A 22,190-nucleotide genomic window follows, 5' to 3' on the forward strand; every position below is an offset into this window, starting at 1 on the left:
CCGTCATCAGGTGAGCAGGAGCCCCACCTCTCTCTCTCTGCCCCTCCCTCACTTGCACCCTCTCTAAATAAATAAATAAACTAAAAAAAGTATTTTGGTGGGGGGGGGGGGCGGTTTCCTGAGCTCAGCAGGTGCATCCAACTCTTGATTTCGGCTCAGGTCATGTCTTACGGTTCAATGGGATCAAGCCCCACATCAATGGGACTTGGGATTCCCTCCCTCCCCCGCTCCCAATCTCTCTCTCAAAATAAACAAACATTTAAAAAATACAAATAGGGGCGCCTGGGTGGCTCAGTCGGTTAAGATTTCTGAATTAGCTCAGGTCCTTATCTGCTAACAGCTCGGAGCCTGGAGCCTACTTCAGATTCTGTGTCTCCCTCTCTCTCTGCCCCTCCCCCACTCATGCTGGCTCTCTCAAAAATGAATGATGTTAAAAAAAATTTTAATAAAATATATATGTCTTTTTTTTCAAGAGGCACCTAATCGGCTCAGTCAGCAGAGCATGCAACCCTTGACCTTGGGGCCATGAATTCAAGCCCATGCTAGGCACAGAGCTATGTAAAAAAAAAATTTCCAAAATGCTTAGGGAACTGAACTCACCGAGCATAATCTGTACATATCCTATTCAATATATGGGAACCAATGACCAATTATTTTCTACCATCGACACCCAAAACAGGTATATCACATTCTCTAATATAAAAAAGTAGAAGATACTTTGAGTACACTAATTTTGAGCTAAGGTAAATATATATGGAGTAATTAGGGATGCCTGGGTGGCTTAGTCAGTTAAGTGTCCAACTTCAGCTCAGGTCATGATCTTGCAGTTCGTGGGTTCGTGCCCCAGGTCGGGCTCCGTGCTGACAGCTCAGAGCTTGGAGCCTGCTTCAGACTCTGTGTCTCCCTCTCTCTCTCTGCCCCTCCCCAACTCCTGCTCTCTCTCAAAATTAAATAAAAACATACATATATACATATACATATACACATACATATATATACACACATATACATATATATACATACACACACACACACACACACACACACACACACACACACACACACAGTAATTTATTGGAACAAGAAAGCAAAACCCAGGCCCAAATGAGTAGTCCTAAGGCATGGGCTGGCATGCCAGTACCTAGAGGCTTGTTTTTGTAAATAAAAGTTTTATTGGAACACAGCCACGTCAATTTGTTTATATGCTGTCCAAAGTCACTTTCATAAAATAAAAGCCGAGCTTGGTAGCTGCCAGGGATCTTCTGGCCTGCAAACCTGAAGTATTTACTGTGTGGCCTTTTAAGATACAGTTTGCGAACTCCTGATTTAGGACATTAGAAAATTGTCTACAAAGATTCTCAAGTAGCAACAGGTCGTAGTAATTCACAGTGAAGAGCCTGGATAAATCAAAATGAGGTTGCTACTCACCGAGGTCGTGGATCTAAGCAACTCTCTCTCTTCTTTTAACTGTTCAACTAATTTCATCATTCCCTGGGCTTCTTCTACTTTTCCTTCAGATCCTAATTCTTCAATCTAAGAGGGATTTAAAAAAAAATGCAGTCAAGACTCCTTTCTAACCAAACTACCTAAGTATTTTTCTGTTCTTTCCCAAGTTTCATTAGCATTTAGTGGTTGTTTTGGGTCTTTTGTCTAATTTTGTTTATTGAAGCCTCTTTGGGTTAAATTTATCCTTTTGATTTTTTACAGCATTAGTAAAGTGTATTTGACATGCAATAAACTGCATATTTTTAAGGTGTACAATCTGGTGAGTTTTGACAACCATGAAACTAACACCATCATCTACATAATGAACACATCCATCACCCTAAATTTGCTTTGTAGCACCTCCTCCCCAGGCAGCCACTGATCTGTTTTCTGTCACTACAGACTACTTTGCATTTTTTAGGATTTTATGTAAATGGAATTATGTACTTCTTATTCCTTTTTTTGGGCTGGCTTCTTTCACTCAGCCTAATTATCTTAAGATTCACCCACTGTTACATTCATTTTTATTACTGAGCCATATTCCACTGCATGGATGCATCACAGCATTTATCCATTTGTCTACTGATAGACATTTGAGCAGTTTCCAGTTTAAGGGTTTTTGCCAATTACAAACAAAGCTGCTATTATACAACCCTGTGTAAACATATGCTTTCATTTCTCTTGGGTCAATATCTACGACTGGAATGACTCATGACGCGTCTTAACTTTTTAAGAAACCTCCTCTTTCCAAAGTGGCTATACCATTTTTAGCTCCGACCAGCAGTGTATGATAGTTCCAGTTTGCCCACATCTTCATTAACACTTGGTATGTATGGCCAGTCGTCTTAGCTTTAGCCATTCTAACAGAAGAATGAACAGTAAATGTCTCATTGTGGTTTTAATTTGTATTTATCTAATGACTAATGACTTCGAGCATCTTTACATGTATGTATTTGCCATCCCTTTATCTTCTTTGGTTAAGGACTATTCCAAGGATTTTCTGTTATTCACGTATACAATTCTCACCTGCTGCAGGAGTACATCAATTTTATCTGTTAGAACCTGAATTTTTTCTTCATTTTTGCCTGTTGGACCAGCTGCCTATTGAAAAGAAAATAAATGTATTATCAGTAAGTAAAACACAGGAATATTCAAGCTCTCACATACCATACAGAACACTTGCATTCATCCGTTAAAATACTGAATCACAAGGATAACTCAATTACCTTCAAATAGTCAATTACATATTTTATCAGTTACTAATAATTAGAAGAAAAATCTTAATGATTAGCAAAATCAGTACTACTAATAAAGACTGAAAAAACTGAATGCCTTTTAAGTTTATGTCATTCTAAAAGAACACAAATTAATGAACCTGAACACAAGTTTCAATACTACAGAGGCCTCTGGGTCTCCAGAGAAAAGGGACATGTTACAAAGACTAACAAATTAATTTCATACTCACCCCAGAAGACTGCTGGTTTTGAGATAATGCCAAACGAGCATGGCCTCGTCTAATTCTACGCTCTACTTCTGCAAGTAAGCTCTGCAGGTATCGCAAAAAATCTCTCTCATAGCCAACTTTCATAAAACGAGAACTCTTCTCATACCTGATAAGAATAAACAAGCGTTACTTTCTTTTCACATCTTTATCCATTAAAACTCACATATTCTATCTTAACTATTTTTGTTAATGTTTATTTTTGAAGAGAGAGAGCATGAGTGGGGAGGGGCAGAGAAAGAGAGACAGAGAGAGAGACAGACAGACACATACATACACACACACACACACACACACACACACACACACACACACACACACACACACACACACACACACACACAGAATCTGAAGCAGGCTCCAGGCTCTGAGCTGTCAGCACAGAGCCCACAGCAGGGATCGAACTCACGAGCCATGAGATCATGACACCCGACCAACTGAGCCACCCAGGCACCCCTTAACTAATCTTATACACTGCTGTATTTACTCTGAAGGGTAAATCAAGTGTTTAAGAAAATTTCTAGTCCCTCAGCTTGGTAAAAGGAAAGTAGTACTTAGCATTTTGTCTGGTTAAGAGCACAGATAAGGCAAATCTAGGTGCTTCGCCAGTTCTACCACAATACTGGACCTGTGACCCTCGCCCCAGGATAAGTCTCATTTATAAAATCAGGGATGTTAAGGGGCACCTGGGTGGCTCAGTAGTTTAAGCGTCCCACTCTTGATTTCAGCTCAGGTCATGATTCCAGGATCATGAGACAGAACCCTGCCCTGGGCTCTATGCTGAGCATGGAACCTGCTTGGGATTCTCTCCTTCTCTCTCTGCCCCTCCCCACCTCATGTGCACACACACCTTCTCTCCCTCTCTCTCTCAGAATAAATATTAAAAAAAAAAAAAAAATCAGGGCTCTTAAAAAAAAAAGATCAGGGTTTATTAGTATTTAAGCATATAGTATGCACTCATGTGGTGGCTAACAGTATCATTTTTGAAGCTATGACTTTCTACCATCCCATCTATTGAATAGAACCCCAACAAGACATTCATTTTATACTAATTGCAATTATTTCTTTAATCCTTATCCCCTTTAAATCAAATAACTAACCAAGGGGAAAGGACCTCAAAAGACAACTTACTGTTTCCGAAGATTTTCATCATGAATTTTCTCACATGGACCTGAAAAAAAATGAGAAATGTAATGTATAAATTATTGGGGATGTTAACCTTTTCTCTTGCCAAAACAAAAGAAATTTCTTTAAAAAAAGATCCATTTGATCACTGAGTAGTCTGTACACACCTAAATTGGGCCTAATGAATCACAAAGCAATGTGCCCAAAGTAAACACATAAAAATTGTTCCCATTAATCTTCAAGATCAGTATAACGGAGAGCAACTATACGGTAAGAAGAAAGAAGAGGGAATGCATGGAAAGAGAAATCATTCCTACTGCCACCTAAGAAAAAAACTGTAATGAGGGCCAACCTGCTGATCTTTTACTAATTTGGGGCATCTGCAAACAAAGCCAAAGAGTACAAGAATACTGACCTAGTCCCACCCCCACCTACCTCCAGAAGGCAACCGATTTTAACCACATCACCTACGCCTTCCGGAATTTATTTCCATATTTCTAAACAATTTTGCCTTTTCCTGGTTGATCTTAGACATCAAAATTTTAGGTTCAATAAACACTTTATATTTTGACTATACAAGTACTATTACTTGCTGAGTCCAACAAAAGGAGCATTATGAGGACTTATGATATACTTCGTACTTTCGCTGGAATTCTTTTCATTTGCTTAATTTTCTGTATCTCCAAATTCTTCTCACTTTAATTCAGCTACAGAAATTCCCTCAATACTAATTTCTCTCAAGATTCCAAATCTATCAGATAATCAGCTTCAATTTCATCCCTGAGCTTTCTGTTTCAATCCAGCTGCGTATTTTCTAAACTCACTGATAAGAGTTGTCATCCTGAGAGGTTCCTTTTCTGGTCTGCACTGGATGCAGTTTACTGGATCTCTTGTTTTTCTCCTTGGTCTTACACTCATGTGTCGGTGGAATTTCCAGAGAAAAGAATCATGGGAGATAAATTTGCTGAGATCTTGCATATCTGAAAATGTCTTTTTTTCACCTGCAGGCTTTGATGTTTGGCTATATAGCTAACCCAGCAAAAAATATATTTTCACTCAGAATCCTGAGGGTGTTTCTCCAAAGTCTTCAAGCGTCCAGTGCTGTTACTGACAAATCTGAGGCCATTCGGATTCATAATCTTGTGTGCTCCTGGCCCACCCCCACCATTCTGAAATTTCAGTGGTGTGCCTTGGGATGGATCTTTTTTCATCCAGTGTGCTGAGCATTTAAAGGACACGCTCAATCAAGAGACTAACGTCCTTCAGTATTGTAGAATTTTTAATTTGCTCTCTTCTGCTTTCTCTAGAATTTCTAATTAGTGTTGGACTGATACAATTTTGTCAAATTTTAGTATTTTCTGTGCGATCACCCAACATTCCAGCAAATTTCTTTGACTTTATTCTCAAACCTTTATAGTGATTTTATTCAGATTTCTCCAGTCCTAATTTCCAAGAGTTCTTTTGGTTTTTCAAAAGGTCCCTTTTTATATAGCATCCTATTTCTGATGTCCTCTCTTATTTCTCTGAAGATACTAAATTTAGTTATGACTTTTAATATTTTAGAGTGCCTGGCTGGCTCAGTTGGTAGAGCATACAACTCAGGGTCATGAGTTCAAGCCCCACGTTGGCCACAGAGCTTACTTTAAAAAAAAAAAAAAAAAAAAAAAGACTTTTAATACCTTTTCTTCTCCTTCCCCCCTTATCTCTAATTTCACTAAACTTTTTTTCCCCCTCTTATTGGTTTTGGTTAATCTTTTGTTTTGAAAGTTTTCTTCAAAGGCCTAACTTGGATTCCTTGGCTGGAAAAACACTTCCAAAATCTAACTGGAAGTTCGTATGCACAGGCAGGGTTTATCAACAAATGGGCTTTACCACAGGAAAATAAGGCAGCAAAATTCTTTTAGGAGATTCCCCAAGGGTCAGTACCTGTAGATCACTTCTCTGGAACTGTTCACTTTCTCTAAAGACTCCTCTTCTCTTCTGCCTGAGGAAAAACATCTGGCTGTATCCTTCTAGGAACAGGGCAGAGGAAGGGAATGGGAAAACCCCACTAGTAAGAATATAGACTTAACTCTCTTATAAGTCTCATTTTTACTCACGACTGCCCTGTGCTATGTCTGGAATCCCAATATCTAGATTTGTCCAGTCCTAATGTGCTTCTGATGAGCTGGGGCAAGCATCGTGCTTAATGAATTAACTTCTCTTTTACGTTTCTAAAATGATACTAATTATGTACCATTCTTGGGAGAAGTCACTCAACTGGGGTTTTTTTTTTTTTTTTGCAATCTGTGGTTCAGATGAACTACAGTCTCAGTGGTCCAATTTCTCCAGAAAATAACCCCCTAGTATCTCCAGGTTGTGGGAGTAGAAGTCGAATCACCAGATGCACAGGTCTTACGAGTCTCTCCAGGGACATTTGGCAATGCCTTTTTAGTTGGAGATGTTTTTGGTTGTCACACTCAAGGGCTACCTGCATCTAGTGGGTAGAGGCCAGGAATGCTACTAAACGTCTTACAATACACAAGACAACCCCCCCCTAAAACAAAATCATCCAGCTCAAAATGTCAAATGTCAAGGTTGAGAGACCATGAACTAGACTAATTTTTAATTTTCAGCCCCATGACTATGTTCTAGGGTACGTGGTGCCTCCAAATCCTGAGCCTGTCCAAGGTTCTGCTGATCACTCACTCACTTCCTTTTAATATTCCCTTCGGCAGACTTTTAGGGTACAGGGTTTCTCTGTTGAGTTTGCTGCTACTATTCCATCCACTTGTCATCTTCCAAAAATTTGTTGACATCTCTAATGTTATCTCTTCTTCTGTTTATACCTTTTTTGTTTTTAAATTTTCATTTTAGTGGAGGGATTTGGGAAGGAGTGGAAATAGACATGTATGTTCATGTAAGCTACCATGTTTAACTAGACTGGCATTTATTAATATAAAGTCTAAGCCAAGAAAGAAGTTATTTTATCAACAAACCTTATTTAAGAGAAAAGTTTTCAGAATTTATAAAGTACAAGTTTTTATTTTAAATCATAATTTGATATAAGTTACATAGAAAATTCACTTACCAAGATCAGAACGAGTGTTTGTGAACAATTCCGCGGGACAAAAACCACAGAGATAATATTTACAAACCTAGTGAAGAAAAACAAAGGTACTTAAATTTTTTAAGTTGTTCAGTTTTAAAACTATATTGGAAAAGGGTACGAAATAACTATTTTCTCATTTTTTAACCTTCATCTTTCAACCAAATAAGTATAAGAACAGGTTCGTTTGTTAAGCCATATTAGTTTTTAAATTCATGACTTTCCAACTCCCAGATTTCACTAAAAAATGTCAGGATGGACGAAGAGTCACCAGAATTTCCTACTATCTACCTTTTTTTGTTTAATGTTTATTTATTTTTGAGAGAGAGAGAGAGAGAGAGAGAGAGAGAGAGAGAGAGAGAAAAGGGAGGAGGGGCCGAAAGAGAGGGAAACACAGAATCCGAAGCTGGCTCCAGGCTCTGAGCTGTCAGCAAGAGCCCGACACGGAGCTCGAACCCCTGAACCAGGAGATCATGACCTGAGCCAAAGTCGGATGCTTAGCCGACTCAGCCATCCAGGTGCCCCTCCTACTATCTATCTACTTTTAATCACCACTCTCCTCACAAAGCAACAAATATGGGAAAGATACCCACAAGGGAAAATTTTAACTTTATTGAAAACAAAAAAAACCCCTACACTGTTATCATCGTTCTAACTCTGTTAAAGACCAGAACCAATTTACAGATTAGAATTTGGAAATCACTGTCTAAATTACAAATAACATTCATATAAAGCAATCTGGGTGGGTATTTTCCTTTAAGAGATCCTGTAACAAGCCCTGAAACGCCCTGGATATTTTCCACACACGAGCACTTCACTAAGCGACTCCTCATGGGCTCCTACAGTATAAGCAAAGACTATTAACACGAAACTGACTTTTAATTCTCTCCATTAGTACTTACTCTTAACTCCTTCAGATATATTCCAAGACTGCCCTAGCTGATTATTTAATTGTATACACTGCGAACCAAAAGCTAAAAACTGTTAAGCAAAATTCCAAAATATCTCCTTCTTTCTTATACTACTTCATTGTTATTAGGTAATCAATGTGCAACACTGAAAGGTATGAAAAGAAAAGGTCTGTTAAATTTAAGAGAATTCTTTGTAAATACATAGGACTGGATGTTAAATTTGAAATCGAGGGGTGCCTGGCTGGCTCAGTCAGAACAGCATCTGACTCAGTCTCGGCTGTGAGTTGGAGCCCCACGTTGAGTATACAGATTACTTAAATAAAACTTTAAAAATCAATCAATTGGGGCACCTAGGTCGCTCAAATCAGTTAAGTGTCCAACTTCGGCTCAGGTCACCATCTCACGGTTTATGCACATCGGGGTCTGTGCTGATAGAGCGGAGCCAGCTTCTGTCTCCCACTCTCTGCCCTTGTCCCCACTGCTCTCACTCACTCTCGAAATAAATAAAAATAAACCTAAACACACACACACACACACACACACACACACACACACACACACACACACACAAACACAAAAGGAATAAACAGCTCTATGGTCCCTCTCCTGACTCTAAAATACAAGTAAACATAAACTTTTTTCTAGACAGGAAATCATACAATTCTTTTTGGTAATGAAATATCAATATAGTACTTACTGAATCTTAGTTTTAATATTTTTCACTGAAATCAAACGGACCCAGATCTGACTTTGGACTTTACCTGTGGCTTACCTTTTCTGTAAAACTGGTGATTACTACTAAGCTTCAACGTTTGTCATAAACTGATATATGTTGTTTTTTAAAACTAAAATATTTCTAGCTTACCATAAACCCTAAGTTTCATTTATACAAATAAGACTTTCTCAAAAATAGTAGATTCTTGGGTGCCTGGTCAGTGGAGCATGTGACTCCTGATCTTGAGACCATGAGTTCAGGCCCCACATTAAAAAGAAATTAAAAATAATAAATAAATGTAGATTCTAAGTGGCCAAAACTCTAAGTCTAAATGTTCTATGAGACATAGAAGTTTTTACATAAAACTTCAATAAAGTATTTTCAATTAAATAAACACATTCTCAAATCTAAGTACTGCATGGGATTTTAATTTAAAGTGGCAGTTAGAGGGCCCTAAAGAAATTGGATCCCAAAGATTACAGGTGGGCATTTTTGAAATATGTCCACATTCAAGTGGAGATCAAAGAAGCCCAACAGAAGGAACTCCGGACAGTGAATTTGGATTGAACAAAAAAGTTCTTTTTCTAAGCTTTTTTTGAAGATAATGATTCTGACTTTGGAGGAACTATGGTGATTGGCAGTGGAAGGAATCACATGTAAAATTCATTAAATAAAAACTTATTGAGGGGTGCCTGGATGGCTCAGACGGTTAAGCGTCCAACTTTAGCTCAGGTCATGATCTCATGGTTCGTGAGTTCAAGCACCATGTGGGCTCTGTGTTGACAGCTCAGAACCTGGAGCCTGCTTCAGATTCTGTCTCCTTCTCTCTCTACCCCTTCCCCACTCGTACTCTTAAAAATAAATGAACATTAAAAAACAAAACAAAAAAACCAGGGCGCCTGGGTGGCTCAGTCGGTTAAGCGCCTGACTTCAGCTCAGGTCATGATCTCACAGTCTGTGAGTTCCAGCCCCACGTCGGGCTCTGTGCTGACAGCTCGGAGCCTGGAACCTGCTTCAGATTCCGTGTCTCCCTCTCTCCCTGCCTCTCTCCTTCTCATGCTCTGGCTCTGTCTCTCTCAAAAATAAACAAACAAACAAAAAAACCTTATTGACTTTAAAGTTAAGTTAAATAAATAAGCAAGTAAGCAAACTAATAAATAAAGTGCCATTTAGGGGCACCTGGCTGGCTCAGTCGATCTGTGGAACATGTGACTCTTAATCTCAGGGTTTTGAGTTTGAGCCCCACATTGAGTGTGAAGACTACCTAAAGGAATTTTTTTTAAAAACCCTTAAAAACTAAAGTCAAAGGGGCATCTCAGTGGGTTAAGCAACCACCTTTGGTTCAGGTCATGATCTCATGGTTTGTGAGTTTAAGCCCCACATTGGGCTCTCTGCTCTCAGCATGGAGTCCACTTCAGATCCTCTGTCCCTCTCTCTGTCTCTCTCAAAAAAAAAAAACAAAGTGGCATTTAATTTTAGATGACATTTTAATTTTAAAAAGTAGAAAGTGACACTTCAATAATAATTTAAGACTATGTGCTAAAAACAATGCTAGAAATCCAAGAATGAATTAAGACCTACTCTTCAGGAAGATCAGTCTCATAGAAGACCGTCAAAAACAAAATATAGAGTGTACTAGAATATACATGCAACACCAGACACAGAAGTGAATTTAGTCAGGACTGTCAGGTCATCACAGGTGGTGAAGCTTGAACTGGTTCTTAAGTTCAGAAGGAGAAAGACTGTAAGGCATTCTAGGCATAAGGAAAACAATATGTGAAAAAAGATTATGATAGTATGAAATGGGGAAGTGTAAACAGGTATGCTTGGAGAGACAACACAGTGCAGAGCTTGAATCTTGGCTCACACTTATCCATTGTGAACTATAGACTAACTCTTGGTTTCCTCATCTAAAAAAAGTAGACAACACTATTTCATAGCGAGATTATAATATTTAAATTATATGTTTGTTACATGAGGAGAGGGGACAAATTAGTCTGATTTTTACCATACTGTTTTTTTTTTAATGGTTTTAGACACTATGGACACCAAGTAAGACATGCCTACCAGTGGGCTAACCAGGTGCTACCTAGAATTTAGTCCAATCACCCCATTTAAGAGATCAACCACATGACGTGCCCTAAAAGCACCTCGCTATTTACAAAATCCAGATTAGAAGCCACTTTCCTGGGGTGCCTGGGTGGCTCAGTCAGTTGAGCGGCCGACTTCAGCTCAGGTCATGATCTCGCGGTCCGTGGGTTCGAGCCCCGCGTCGGGCTCTGGGCTGACAGCTCGGAGCCTGGAGCCTGTTTCGGATTCTGTGTCGCCCTCTCTCTGACCCTCCCCCGTTCATGCTCTGTCTCTCTCTGTCTCAAAAATAAACGTTAAAAAAAAAATTTTTTTTTTTAAAAAGAAGCCACTTTCCTAATCCAGTTCTATGTGCTCTTTTCCACTCTTCAATTCTCCTTAAGATACCGCTGTAACATGACTGGTACATCAAAATATGTTACTCTAGGGGAACCTGGGTGGCTCAGTTGGTTAAGCATCCATCCACAAGACTCTTGATTTCGGCTCTGGTCATGACTTCATGATAGCATGGAGCCTGCTTGGGATTTTCTCTCTCTACTCCTCCCTCCTCGCTCACGGGCTTGCACGCGCTCTTGCTCTCTCAAAATAAATACACTTAAAAAAATGTTATTCTACCCATTAAACTCTAGCTACTTAGACTGCTTCTTTTCTTTTCCAGGAAGAGAGTGAGAGCACACACAAGTGGGGGAGAGAAGTGGGGGAGAGGGGTACAGAGGGAGAAAGAATCTCAAGCAGGCTCCAAGCACAGCGCAGAGACTGCTTGGGATTCTCTCTCCCTCTCTGCCCCTCCACTGCTCTCTCTCTCTCTCTAATAAAGAAAAAAAAGTTGGACCCTCAACTGACTGAGCCACTCAGATGCCTCCAGACTGGTTCTTTTAAACTCTCCCCAGGGACTAAGGATCTTTAACTAAAAATACTAATAGTCTTTTATTCAGCAAATGTTTACTAAATGTGCATCATGGAGCTAACAATCTGATAACCAAAGGTGGGACAGGGAGGCACCAAGGGAGTGGGGTGACCAGGATTCTTGTGATTTATCTTCTTGATAAATCTAAGGCAACACCACTGACCAGAAGAGTTCAATCTCAATAGCATCCTTTAGTGAATTCATTAGCAGTCAAGAGAAAGCAGAAATAATAATCAATCTTGGAAATCTGACTAGAAAATCTGAAACGCAAATTCCCATATTAAACAAAGTCAAACTGTCAAAAATTAAAACAATATCTGGCATTAGATACAGTGCTGTGACAAGGATACTCCAAACATACTAGAGGGCTGTGGGACAATTTGGCAGCGTCCATCAAAATGTAAAACGTGCGTTTACTTTAGCCATGACCTTTCTAGGAACCCATCCTACAAGTGACTCAGCTATATGTACTAGAATGTTCTCTGCAGCTTAGTAATGGGAAAAGAATTAGACATAATCTACATACCCACCAGAGAACAAAAAGTTAAAAATTAAGGTAGATTTTTTTCTTAAAGATTTTAAGTAATCTCTACACCCAATGTGGGGCTTGAACTCACAACCCTGAGATCAAGAGTCACATGCTCTACCAACTGAGCCAGCCAGGTGCCCCAATTAAGGTAGATTTTTATGTACGAACAAGGAAAGATGCCACAATGGAAATTAAAACTGTTAAATATATAATTAATTATATATTACACATTATTACGTTAAGCTACCTGTAACTTTCACTTACATATGTACACGTCTATAAACATAATTACATGTTATGTAATATTACATTAAGCTATCTGTAACTTTCACTTACATATGTGTATACATCTGTAAATTATCAGGAAAGGCACAGAAACATACACATCAATTTTTCAAGTTTTTCAGAGGGATTTGGCAATGGGGAGGGAAGGCAAGGACAGGCTTTCACTATTTCTAAGTTAAATTTTAATTTTTTACAGCAAGCATGTTTACTTTGGTAAAAAATAATTTTAATGGTGCTAAGTTCAGAGGGAAAACTTGAAATAATAAAATCAACTCCCAATTATTAATGGAATCAGTATTTAAATGAGATTATTTAGTATAAAGAACACTTACACATGTTAGGAAACTGAAGTATAAATATCTAACTCAAACTATGCTAAGACTTACACCTTAACAAAAACAGTCCTATTTTTTTTAGCATTCACTTCTTCAAGGCACAATCAATTCTGGTCATTTATTTAGACCACTTCTAATCACAAAAGTATGTTAAGAATACCTCATTTTTTGTCTTTCTATACCCACTTGAATCAAACAATATTAATTCTCCCTTGAGCTAATCAAATATTTTCAATGCTGTCTGCATTATTTTTGTTAAACTGCTCTCCCCAAGTCAGTTGAATCCCTAGTTGTTTCTCACCCCAACAGGCCATCTAGTTATAATTTACAGACAGTGAAGCCTTCAAATCATTAAAGCACATGTAAATGTCTTTACAGGGGCGTGTGGGTGGCTCAGTTGGTTAAGTGGCCGGTCTCTTGGTTTCCCCTCAGGTCATGAACTCACCATTCTTGGGATCCAGCAAGGACAGCATGGAGCCTGCTTAGGATTCGCTTTCTCCCTCTCTTTCTGACCCTCCCTCATTTGTGTGTGTGTTTCCTCTCAAAATAAAAATAAACTTTAAATGTCTTTACAGACACCTACAAACATAGGTCTCCAGCTAAAATCCTATGAATGTCTTAAAAGAGTTTCTTTGGTATTGTAAGTTATTAACAGCCTTGGACACATCTTTGGTTCCATGAGATAACAAGTTCCATTTTATATGCAAATTCTAAAGAGAATGAATTTATTCAATTTCTATTTCTGGTCATCTAAATACTGGCATTTAAAATTCATCATGTTGGCAACAGTCAATCTGATATTCCATCTACTGCTTAAAGCCTTTGTTCCCCAATGTAATTCAGTCCCAACTTTTAACAAGGCTTACAAAAATCATTCAAAACCAGATTTCTGCCCATCTATCCACATCCCCTTCTCCAACAAAAGCAACAAGGCCTCCAGCACTATTCACAATTTCTCAAGCCTAAGATCTTCTCCAGCTCCTAGTAACAGGTCTTCTCTCCCACTCCCTGAGGCTAATTCCCAGTATTTAAGAGCCACTTTTAGATGCCTTTCCCAACCACCCCAGTCTAGGTTATTAGATGCCCCTCTGATGTGTGCTTTTCAAGACGCTATATGTGTTCTATTGTGGCACTTACCACATGTTACAAAAGCACATTTACTCTTTTATATCTGTCACCAGACTGATGGTTCTCTCAGGCCAAGTGCCCTATCTCTACTATTACGGTTCTGTTCTGTATTTTTGTTGAATAAATGAAAACAGAAAATATGCCCATCTTACACCTAAGAAATTAGAAAATTAAACATATTTCATAAAACAATGAAGCACTATTATTACTAACTTAAGCTGTCTCCCCCTGTGAAATCAATTCTAATGATACATACGCACATTTTCCCTGAAGCAATCAAACAAATATTAAAGAAATACCTAACATTTTCAGTGTGATAACAGTATTGTGGTTATGTTCTCTTGAAGTCCTTACATTGTAGAGATATATAATGATGTCTTTAAAGCTTAAATGAGAGAACTGCTTCAAAATAAAAGGCAGAGAATATAGCGACTATAATACTGCCAATAATAAACGCATTAATGTGGCATTGGGCATAGGTACACAATTTATTATAGTATTTACTTCTGTATATGTTTTGGGAAACAGTTATGTACATACACAACACATAGACTGCTGCCAATTTGGAGAAGCCCAACACTTATGTACAGGAAGACAGGAAATGCCTGCATTTCTGACAAAACGAACACTTTGTAACTGAACGAAAACTATCCAGTAAAATGCTTACATTAGATGTCATGAGCTATAATGACGAATTTTCGTTGTCAAAGTTCACAGGTAAACATGTGGACAGGATTGTTTTTTTTCAAACAGCTTTCAGTGTCAATGACAGTATCTGTTAACATTCTGAAGATTTTAGAAAAGAACATTTAGTTCAACTCCCTCCATAAATTATTAAACCCCCACTGAGCAGGAGGCATACTTGAATTTGATAAATGATGAAAGAAATCTCACTTTTTTTGGAGAGTATGCGTGTGCACAAGTGGGGGGGGGAGGGGGAGAGGGAGGGAGAAGGGGAGAAAGACACTCTCAAGCAGGCTCCTCGCAGGCCTCAATGCGGGGCTCCAACTCACAAACTGTGAGATCATGACCTGAGTCAAAGTCAGACACTTAACTGAGTGAGCCACCCAGGCGCCCCAAGAAATCTCATTTTAGAGTTAAGCCAACAGTTAAATATTTCACTTCCGTATTGAGATCTACAATGTAAAAACCTCAATTTGAACTACAAAGTTCCTATTATATCATATAAGAGATACTGAAAACTCTAGACCAAACCTTAACATATCCCCTACAATCTGAGCTATTCAGATAATTAGAAAGCTATTAACGCCTTCGCTGACAAACACTGAAATCTTCCCATGTGGACACCCACTGAAAGATGCTCACACTAGGCAGTTAAAATCGTATGCTTTCCTCATTACTGCAGTTGTTTAGAATTAACAGAACTGCTTAATGCAAAAATACTAATAACCTCAAGAAAATGTAAAATATTAATAAGCGAGGTAGCAGGATTATGAATGAATCCTTGGAATGGTATTAAAGCTGATTTGACTTTAGCTGAAAACTACTTTCAGACCCAGAGGTAGCAATCAACAAAGAAGGTGGAAATGCCTGTAAAACTCCAGTAAAGCACCTTCCAAGATTCAATCAGGATAGTGGTTACATAGACACCATAACAAAGGAAAGGTCGGTAATTTGCATCACAGATGCATCCTTCACTTAAAAAGGAGCTTCAAGTGCTACTAAGTCACAATTAAAAACCCAGGACTAATCAAGTGGGTCAGGAAGCTACTGTAGTTCACAAGCTTCAGAATGCATAAGGCCATTTAAAGAAAATCCAGATTTCCAAGGTTTTCCCTCAGGGCTACAAAATCAGTATCTCTCCAGGGTGAGGTACAGAAATCTGCATTTAAAACAAATTCCACAGGTCAGTCAGATACAGACATCCAACAACTATTTTTTTAACCACTAAGGTAAAGTTTCTATTTCAGTTGTTAAACAAAAGGACCCCACCCAGATGAAACAGCTTTTCCCATCTAGTGCAAATGTAGCAAAGAAAAATTTCCAGATAGAATGGGAATGTAAAAATATTTTGAAATATCAGGTTGCAGTATCCTGAAACCTGGGGTCGTCCATTTTCACAGGATTTTACCACTAACAACCAACAGCATACGAATATGCAAATGACCCGGAAGTGATGCCACGAGCTTCCAGAGCTTTATTATACCCCAGAGTAATTGAGTCTTATTTAGAAGAGGCCATGTGCTTTGTTCCAGGTCAACACCAACATTCTCCCAGCAGACATAAATCTGAAATACCAGTAATTGGCTTTTCAAATCCCTTGATCGAGAATAAAGTGCAACCTGTCATTAAAGGCATAAATACCTTGGTGACAAGCACTAAGAGTTTAAATCAACAAGAAGCACTAAAAGTGAAAGATCATAGCTGAGATGACAAAGCCTAAGTGGCTATTCTGAGAGCCTCATTTCTAACTAAAAGCAATGCTCAATAAAACACAACAGGAAAACAAAGTTTCTTCACAACACGTGTTCAAAACCAAGGAGGCGTAGACATTAGACTGCTCTAGTTGTTGAGCAGGCAATCAAAAGCAATTTTCTCTTTAATCCAAAATAATGTCCAAAATGTCCTATTTGCACATCAGCTAAATTGTAATTTTGTTTTGTTTTGCAAAGCAAGATAAAAGATTCCCAAGTAGTAAAGAAAAAATGACTTCACTGTGACAAACAGATGCCTAGAAAGAGGTTCAAAACAATCCACAAAGTTACTCAGCTTCCTATTTTAACATGCAGAGAAAAAACCCAAATATAAGAATGAACGAAAGAACGAAAGAAAGAGAAAGAAAGAAAGAAAGAAAGAAAAGCTTTTAAAAAGCTTCACCTCTGCTAAGTTCAATGACAGATGCATGAATTTGACCCCACACAATAAATTCTACTGTAACACTTCCTGCTACTTTGGAATCAGGCAACACCTCAATACATCTTTAGCCACTTATTTTTTAAGATCCTGAAAGGATTCACCTAGCACCAACTTGTTTTCCTGCATCACAAAAAAGAAATTTTACTAAAGCCTACATTAAAAAAAAAAAAAGAGTAAGCAACTTTTTAAAACAGCTTAATTGTTCAACTACACTTCATATTTTGACTAGCAACCGCCTTTAAATTACCACGTTGTTTGGTTATAACCGCGAGCTAAGTAAAATTAAAATCTACACCTGCTCTTCAGGTTAAGACCCAACATAAAACATTACACTGCATGTTCAAAACACTTGAAATAGACTGGTTATCTGCAGAGAGTCAGTTTCATAGAATCGTGGAAAGTGAACACAACTACAAAGATTAGGTTCAGTTTCGCCACTTAACTTGCCAAGAGACCTTGGGTAACCTCTCAAGACTCACCTGTGAAAATGGGATTATAATATTTACCCTTACTCATAAGGTTAAAATGACCAAATGAGTTTTTATTCAAGTATAATTAACAGTGTTTTATTAGGTTCAGGTGTACAATATAATGATTCAACAATTCTGTTTCTCAGAGCTCATCAAGATACGTGTACTCGTATCAAGTGAGTTTTACGTGAAAGAAAAAATCTTGACAACCATCTACATGAAGGGCTTACTAAAACGTACTGCTATCAAACAGTATCTGTTTATCATCATGGTAAACCCTACCAAGTTATGACCTCTTAAAATTTTATTTCCTCATATAAGCGTCGAAATTGAACTATTACTAAAGTAATAGAGTGCCACAGTTTTTACCACTAATCCTGGCCAGAAATTTCAGTCTAAATACGACGCTCAACCCAAATAACGGAAGAATGTGCCCTTTTCCCTATCTTATAATGAGGTGAAAACTCCGGAGCCTCTAGATGTAATAAAATCCTTTCCCGCGTTTCCCTGCCTCACTAAGGTGCTCTTCAATTCTGCCAAGGGCCCTCTTCGACTTCCTCGGTACTAAAACAACAACAACAAAAACAAATCATCCTTCATCCCCAGACCCGGGCGGGCTCCTCCCTCCCGCCACAGACTCACTCGTCCCTGGCGCGGCCCGCGCCCCAAATCGCGCCGCGGGCCGGACCGGCCCCGGCCCGCGCCGCTCCCCTCCCCCACGGCACCCGGGCACAGACCCAAGGCCCGCGGGACTTACGCTCTCGTGGTCCCACCGCACGTTGCTGCGCTTCTCGTCCGGGGCGAGGTTTCGGTCCCGGCCCATTAACTCATCCAACAACTGCGCGGCCGAAATCATGGTGCTTTTCTCGGGCGGCTGCTCCCACCAGCCCTGGCACCCGCTAAAGAAAACGCCGGCGACACAGTCGCCAATCCCTTCGGCCTGCTCGCAGGCCGAAAAGCCTCCTCTAAAGAGGAGCCGATAAGACAAAATGGCCGCCGCGCGGCCGCCCTCCCAGCATGCCGTGCGCGCGCGTGCGCCCGCGCGGATACGCCCAGGCCTAGGAGGTGTGGACGGGCCCGCTTCCGCCTGCCGGGGGGCGGAGCCTGCCAAGGCCTGGTCCGGACTCCGCCCCTGCCCCGTGGCACCGCCCCACTTCGCGCCTAGCGGAACCGAGGGTCACGCAGCTCCACAGCGCTTCACGCCTCCTTCCCTAGGCGGTCGTCTTCGCTGAGCTCCTTCGCAGGAAGCAATGGGAGGCTACGTGTTGAAACCTGGCCCCCGCTCTGAAATGGAGAAAGGGGCAGTGTCTCCCTTCGCACCACGCGGTGCGGTCTGTACCATCTTCCAGTGGAGGAAACTGAAGATCTGCACTCCGATTCCGTGTTCCGACTGCGGTGTTCCTAGTCACTGCGCTCGCTTCCTCTTCCACCTGGGGATCCTCCCACCCCGATTCCCCTGATCAGGCAGAGTGTGGAGATTCAGTCATGCACCTGATGACCTCCCAGTCGAATTTTTTAAAATTATTCATCTCTTCAACAACAGTATTTACCGTGTGCCAGGTAAGCTCTTGAAGCTTGAAGCTAAGCTCTGAACCTTTCAGACACAGTCCTTGCTCCCCCAGACCTTGAGGATTATTGAGGGAGACAGTCACTAAAGAAATAAAATGAAATCTGTCAATATAAATTGTGCTAAGTACTCCATCACAGTTAAGGGTATGGACTCTGAAGCCAGATCAACCTGATTTGGTAATCCCAGCTCTGCCACTCTGTGCCACCTTTTCCCCATCTGAAAAATGGGATGAATGATAGTGGTCCTGTTAAAAAAAAAAAACAGGCCCCAAAATGGAGTCACTGTTGATAAACCCCACTAAGAATGTGTAACCTTTAGCCTCTCCCAGGAGTAGAATGTAAACGAACAGATCTGGAATTTCCTGATCTGCACTCCCCACCTTACTCTACTCTAGAGGAAGGTAACCTTGCCTGAAACAATCCACTCTTGACTTCCTTTTCATATCCTCCTTCTATTTATAAAATCCTTCCATTTTGTGCAGCTCAGAGCTCTTCCTGTCTGCTTGCTGGATGAGATGCTGCCCCATTCATGAATCTTTATCAAAAAAGCCAATTAGATCTTTAAGTTCACTTAGTTGAATATTGTTTTTTTTAAGTTACCTACCCACAGGTTCTTCTCCTGAAAATTAAATTAATTGATACAATATAAGGCATGTAGAACAGGCCCAACACATTTTAAGTTTAATTAATCATTAGTTGATATGATGAGGGAGAAAAATCAGGGTTCTTGTAAAGAGTAAGAGAGAGGCTTCTCTGTGGAAATGACTTAAAACCTGAAAGATAAGGATCCAGCCAAGCAAAGTGAACGAACAAGAATTCAAGGCAGTGAGAGTAGCATTATGAAAGCATGTCATGAAACAATGTTCACATTATTTCAAATATACATAAAACTGATTCTAGGTATGCAGGGTGCCCATTAGGTGGCCTGAGGGTGCCCATTAGGTGACCTGAGGATGCCAAATATTTGAGACACTGCTTTTTGAAGTTTTTTTTAAATTTTATTTTCGAGAGAGAGGGAGAGAGCGCGAGCAGAGAGAGGGAGAGAGAATCTCAAGCAGGCTCAGAGCCTCCAGCAGGTAGCTCCCCCCGCCCCCCACCTCCGGACTAGAACCTGGGAGGTCATGGCCTGAGGTGAAATCAAGAGCCAGATGCTTAACTGACTGAGGCACCCAGGGGCCCTGAGCCTACTTCTTAGAAAGAAAGAAAGAAAGAAAGAAAGAAAGAAAGAAAGAAAGAAAGAAAGAAAGAAAGAAAGAGAGAGAGAGAGAGGGAGGGAGGGAGGAAGGAAGGAAGAAAAGAAAGAGAAAGGAAGGAAGGAAGGAAGGAAAAGAAGAAAGAAAAAAGGAAAGGAAAAAGAGAAAGAGAAGAGGCTCAGCTTGCTTGGGATTCTCTCACCTCTCTCCTGCCCCACTGGAACTCTCTCCCTCTCTTTCAAAAAACTTTAAGAAAAGGAAAAGAAAAAAAAAAGTACCCATTGGATCTTACAGTTGGGAGCCAGATTGGAATGGATTGAAGAATGAAAGGGAAATTAGGAAGATAAATGATTGGACAACTCATTTTAAGAAGGGAAGGGGTGAAATGGGGAGAGACCTGAAAGGAGCTATGGGCCAAGGGAGGCTTTTTTAAGATGGGAAATTAGAATATGTTTAATGTCAAAGCAAGAGGTGGAAGATAAAAGTTGTAAGTTCTTAAGGTGGCTCCTGGGTGGCTCAGTCTGACTTCGGCTCAGGTCAGGATCTCACGGTTTGTGGGTTTGTGCCCTGCGTCGGGCTGTCTGCTGTCAGCACAGAGCCCTGCTTCGGATCCTCTGTTCCCCTCTCCCTCTGCCCCTCCCCACTTGAGCTCTCTCTCTGTCTCTCTCAAAATAAATAAATAAACTTAAAAAAAAAAAAAACAAAAACGTGGTGGTGGAGCTCATCTCTGCTAGGTGGGATGCTGCCCAACTCATGAGTCATTTAATAAAGCCAATTAGATCTTTCAATTAAAGAGAAGATAATGGTGGTATAGGCTTCAGGACATATTTGTAGCTTATTGCCTTTGCTACAGGAAAGGACCTTTCTACACTGAAACAAGAAAAAAGACATCAGTTTGTAGATGTAGCAGTGAAATGAGAGAGTTCTCAACTGCTGATGGCTACTCTTTGCTCAATGAAGCACTTTTTGAAGGTTCACCACTGCCACTACCACCAAAAGTGGGGACAGGGGGTAGTATAGATCTTGAACCACAAAGAGTTCTTATAAAACCTGAATGCAGGGGCGCCTGGGTGGCTCAGTCGGTTAAGCAACCGACTTTGGCTCAGGTCATGATCTCGCGGTTCGGGAGTTCGAACCCCACGTCTGGCTCTGTGCTGACGGCTCAGAGCCTAGAGCCTGCTTCAGATTTTGTGTCTCCCTCTCTCTCTGCCTCTACCCCCGCCCCCCACTGCTTGCGCTCTGTCTCAAAAATGAATAAACGTTACAAAAATAAATAAATAAAATAAAATAAAACCTGAATGCAAAGTTCCAGCTTCTGCTCACTAAAACTTTTAAATCGAATTCCCTCATTCATTCCACAAGCTTTACTGAAGCATGTGCTCTGTGCCAGGAGCTGGATTAATGGCTGGGAATGCTGAGACAGTTGTAGAAAACCCTTTTCCCAGAAAGCTCCTGATCAGTGGAAGACCCCCCCCCCCAAAAGGAACAATAACTTGAAATGAAATGAAATGAAAATATTAAATGCGTTTGGATTTTATCCAGTCACACCCTCAGCAAGTCTTACACTACAACCCTGCTTTCCCTAGACTCTAAGGGCGGACACTTCCATGTGTATTACAAGTACAGATAATTGTTTCATTCATCTATCCTACAATAATTCAACCAGCACCAGCATCATCTGCTTCAGACTCTGCCAGGCAGCAGGGACTCAGAAATAAAAGTAGTCTATTGACATCACAATGCCCAGTTTACCGTTAGCTTCTACAGATTTTATGAATTGGTCATTTCCTAATGATGAGAAGGGAAACAATCTTAACAGCCAGTGGTCTCCAGACCCCATTCCATACATCCTACTAATGGAAAGTATTAATGGGCTGAATTGTGTCCCTTCCCCCCCCCCCCTTAAGTTCATATGTTGAAGTTCTAATCTCCAATATCTCATAATGTGACTATGTTTGGAGATGAACCTTTAGAGAGGTGATTA

General features: G+C 40.1%; 1 protein-coding gene across 13 annotated transcripts in view; it reads right to left on the minus strand.

Moving 5' to 3' along the window:
* LUC7L3 (LUC7 like 3 pre-mRNA splicing factor) overlaps window positions 1-18,443 on the minus strand; it is a 31,237-nt gene extending 12,794 nt beyond the window's left edge. For 7 of the 13 annotated variants that reach the window (XR_006211006.1, XR_006211009.1, XM_042965741.1 and 4 more), the window contains exons 1-6: window positions 18,202-18,443; window positions 7,182-7,248; window positions 4,118-4,157; window positions 2,951-3,095; window positions 2,512-2,586; window positions 1,429-1,533 (exon numbers count right to left, since the gene is read on the minus strand). Coding sequence is in view for 9 of the 13 variants with exons in the window: in XM_042965741.1 (XP_042821675.1) it covers window positions 1,429-1,533; window positions 2,512-2,586; window positions 2,951-3,095; window positions 4,118-4,157; window positions 7,182-7,248; window positions 18,202-18,300 (531 nt within the window). In the remaining 4 variants the exon portion in view is untranslated. Of the gene's footprint in view, window positions 1-1,428; window positions 1,534-2,511; window positions 2,587-2,950; window positions 3,096-4,117; window positions 4,158-6,037; window positions 6,124-7,181; window positions 7,255-14,764; window positions 14,792-18,201 lie in introns of those variants that run through there. The other 6 variants (XR_006211008.1, XR_006211007.1, XM_042965746.1 and 3 more) reach the window with 4 other exon arrangements.
* Window positions 18,444-22,190: the final 3,747 nt, after the last annotated feature.

This window comes from Panthera tigris, chromosome E1, assembly GCF_018350195.1.
Source record: "Panthera tigris isolate Pti1 chromosome E1, P.tigris_Pti1_mat1.1, whole genome shotgun sequence".
Taxonomy (NCBI): domain Eukaryota; kingdom Metazoa; phylum Chordata; class Mammalia; order Carnivora; family Felidae; genus Panthera; species Panthera tigris.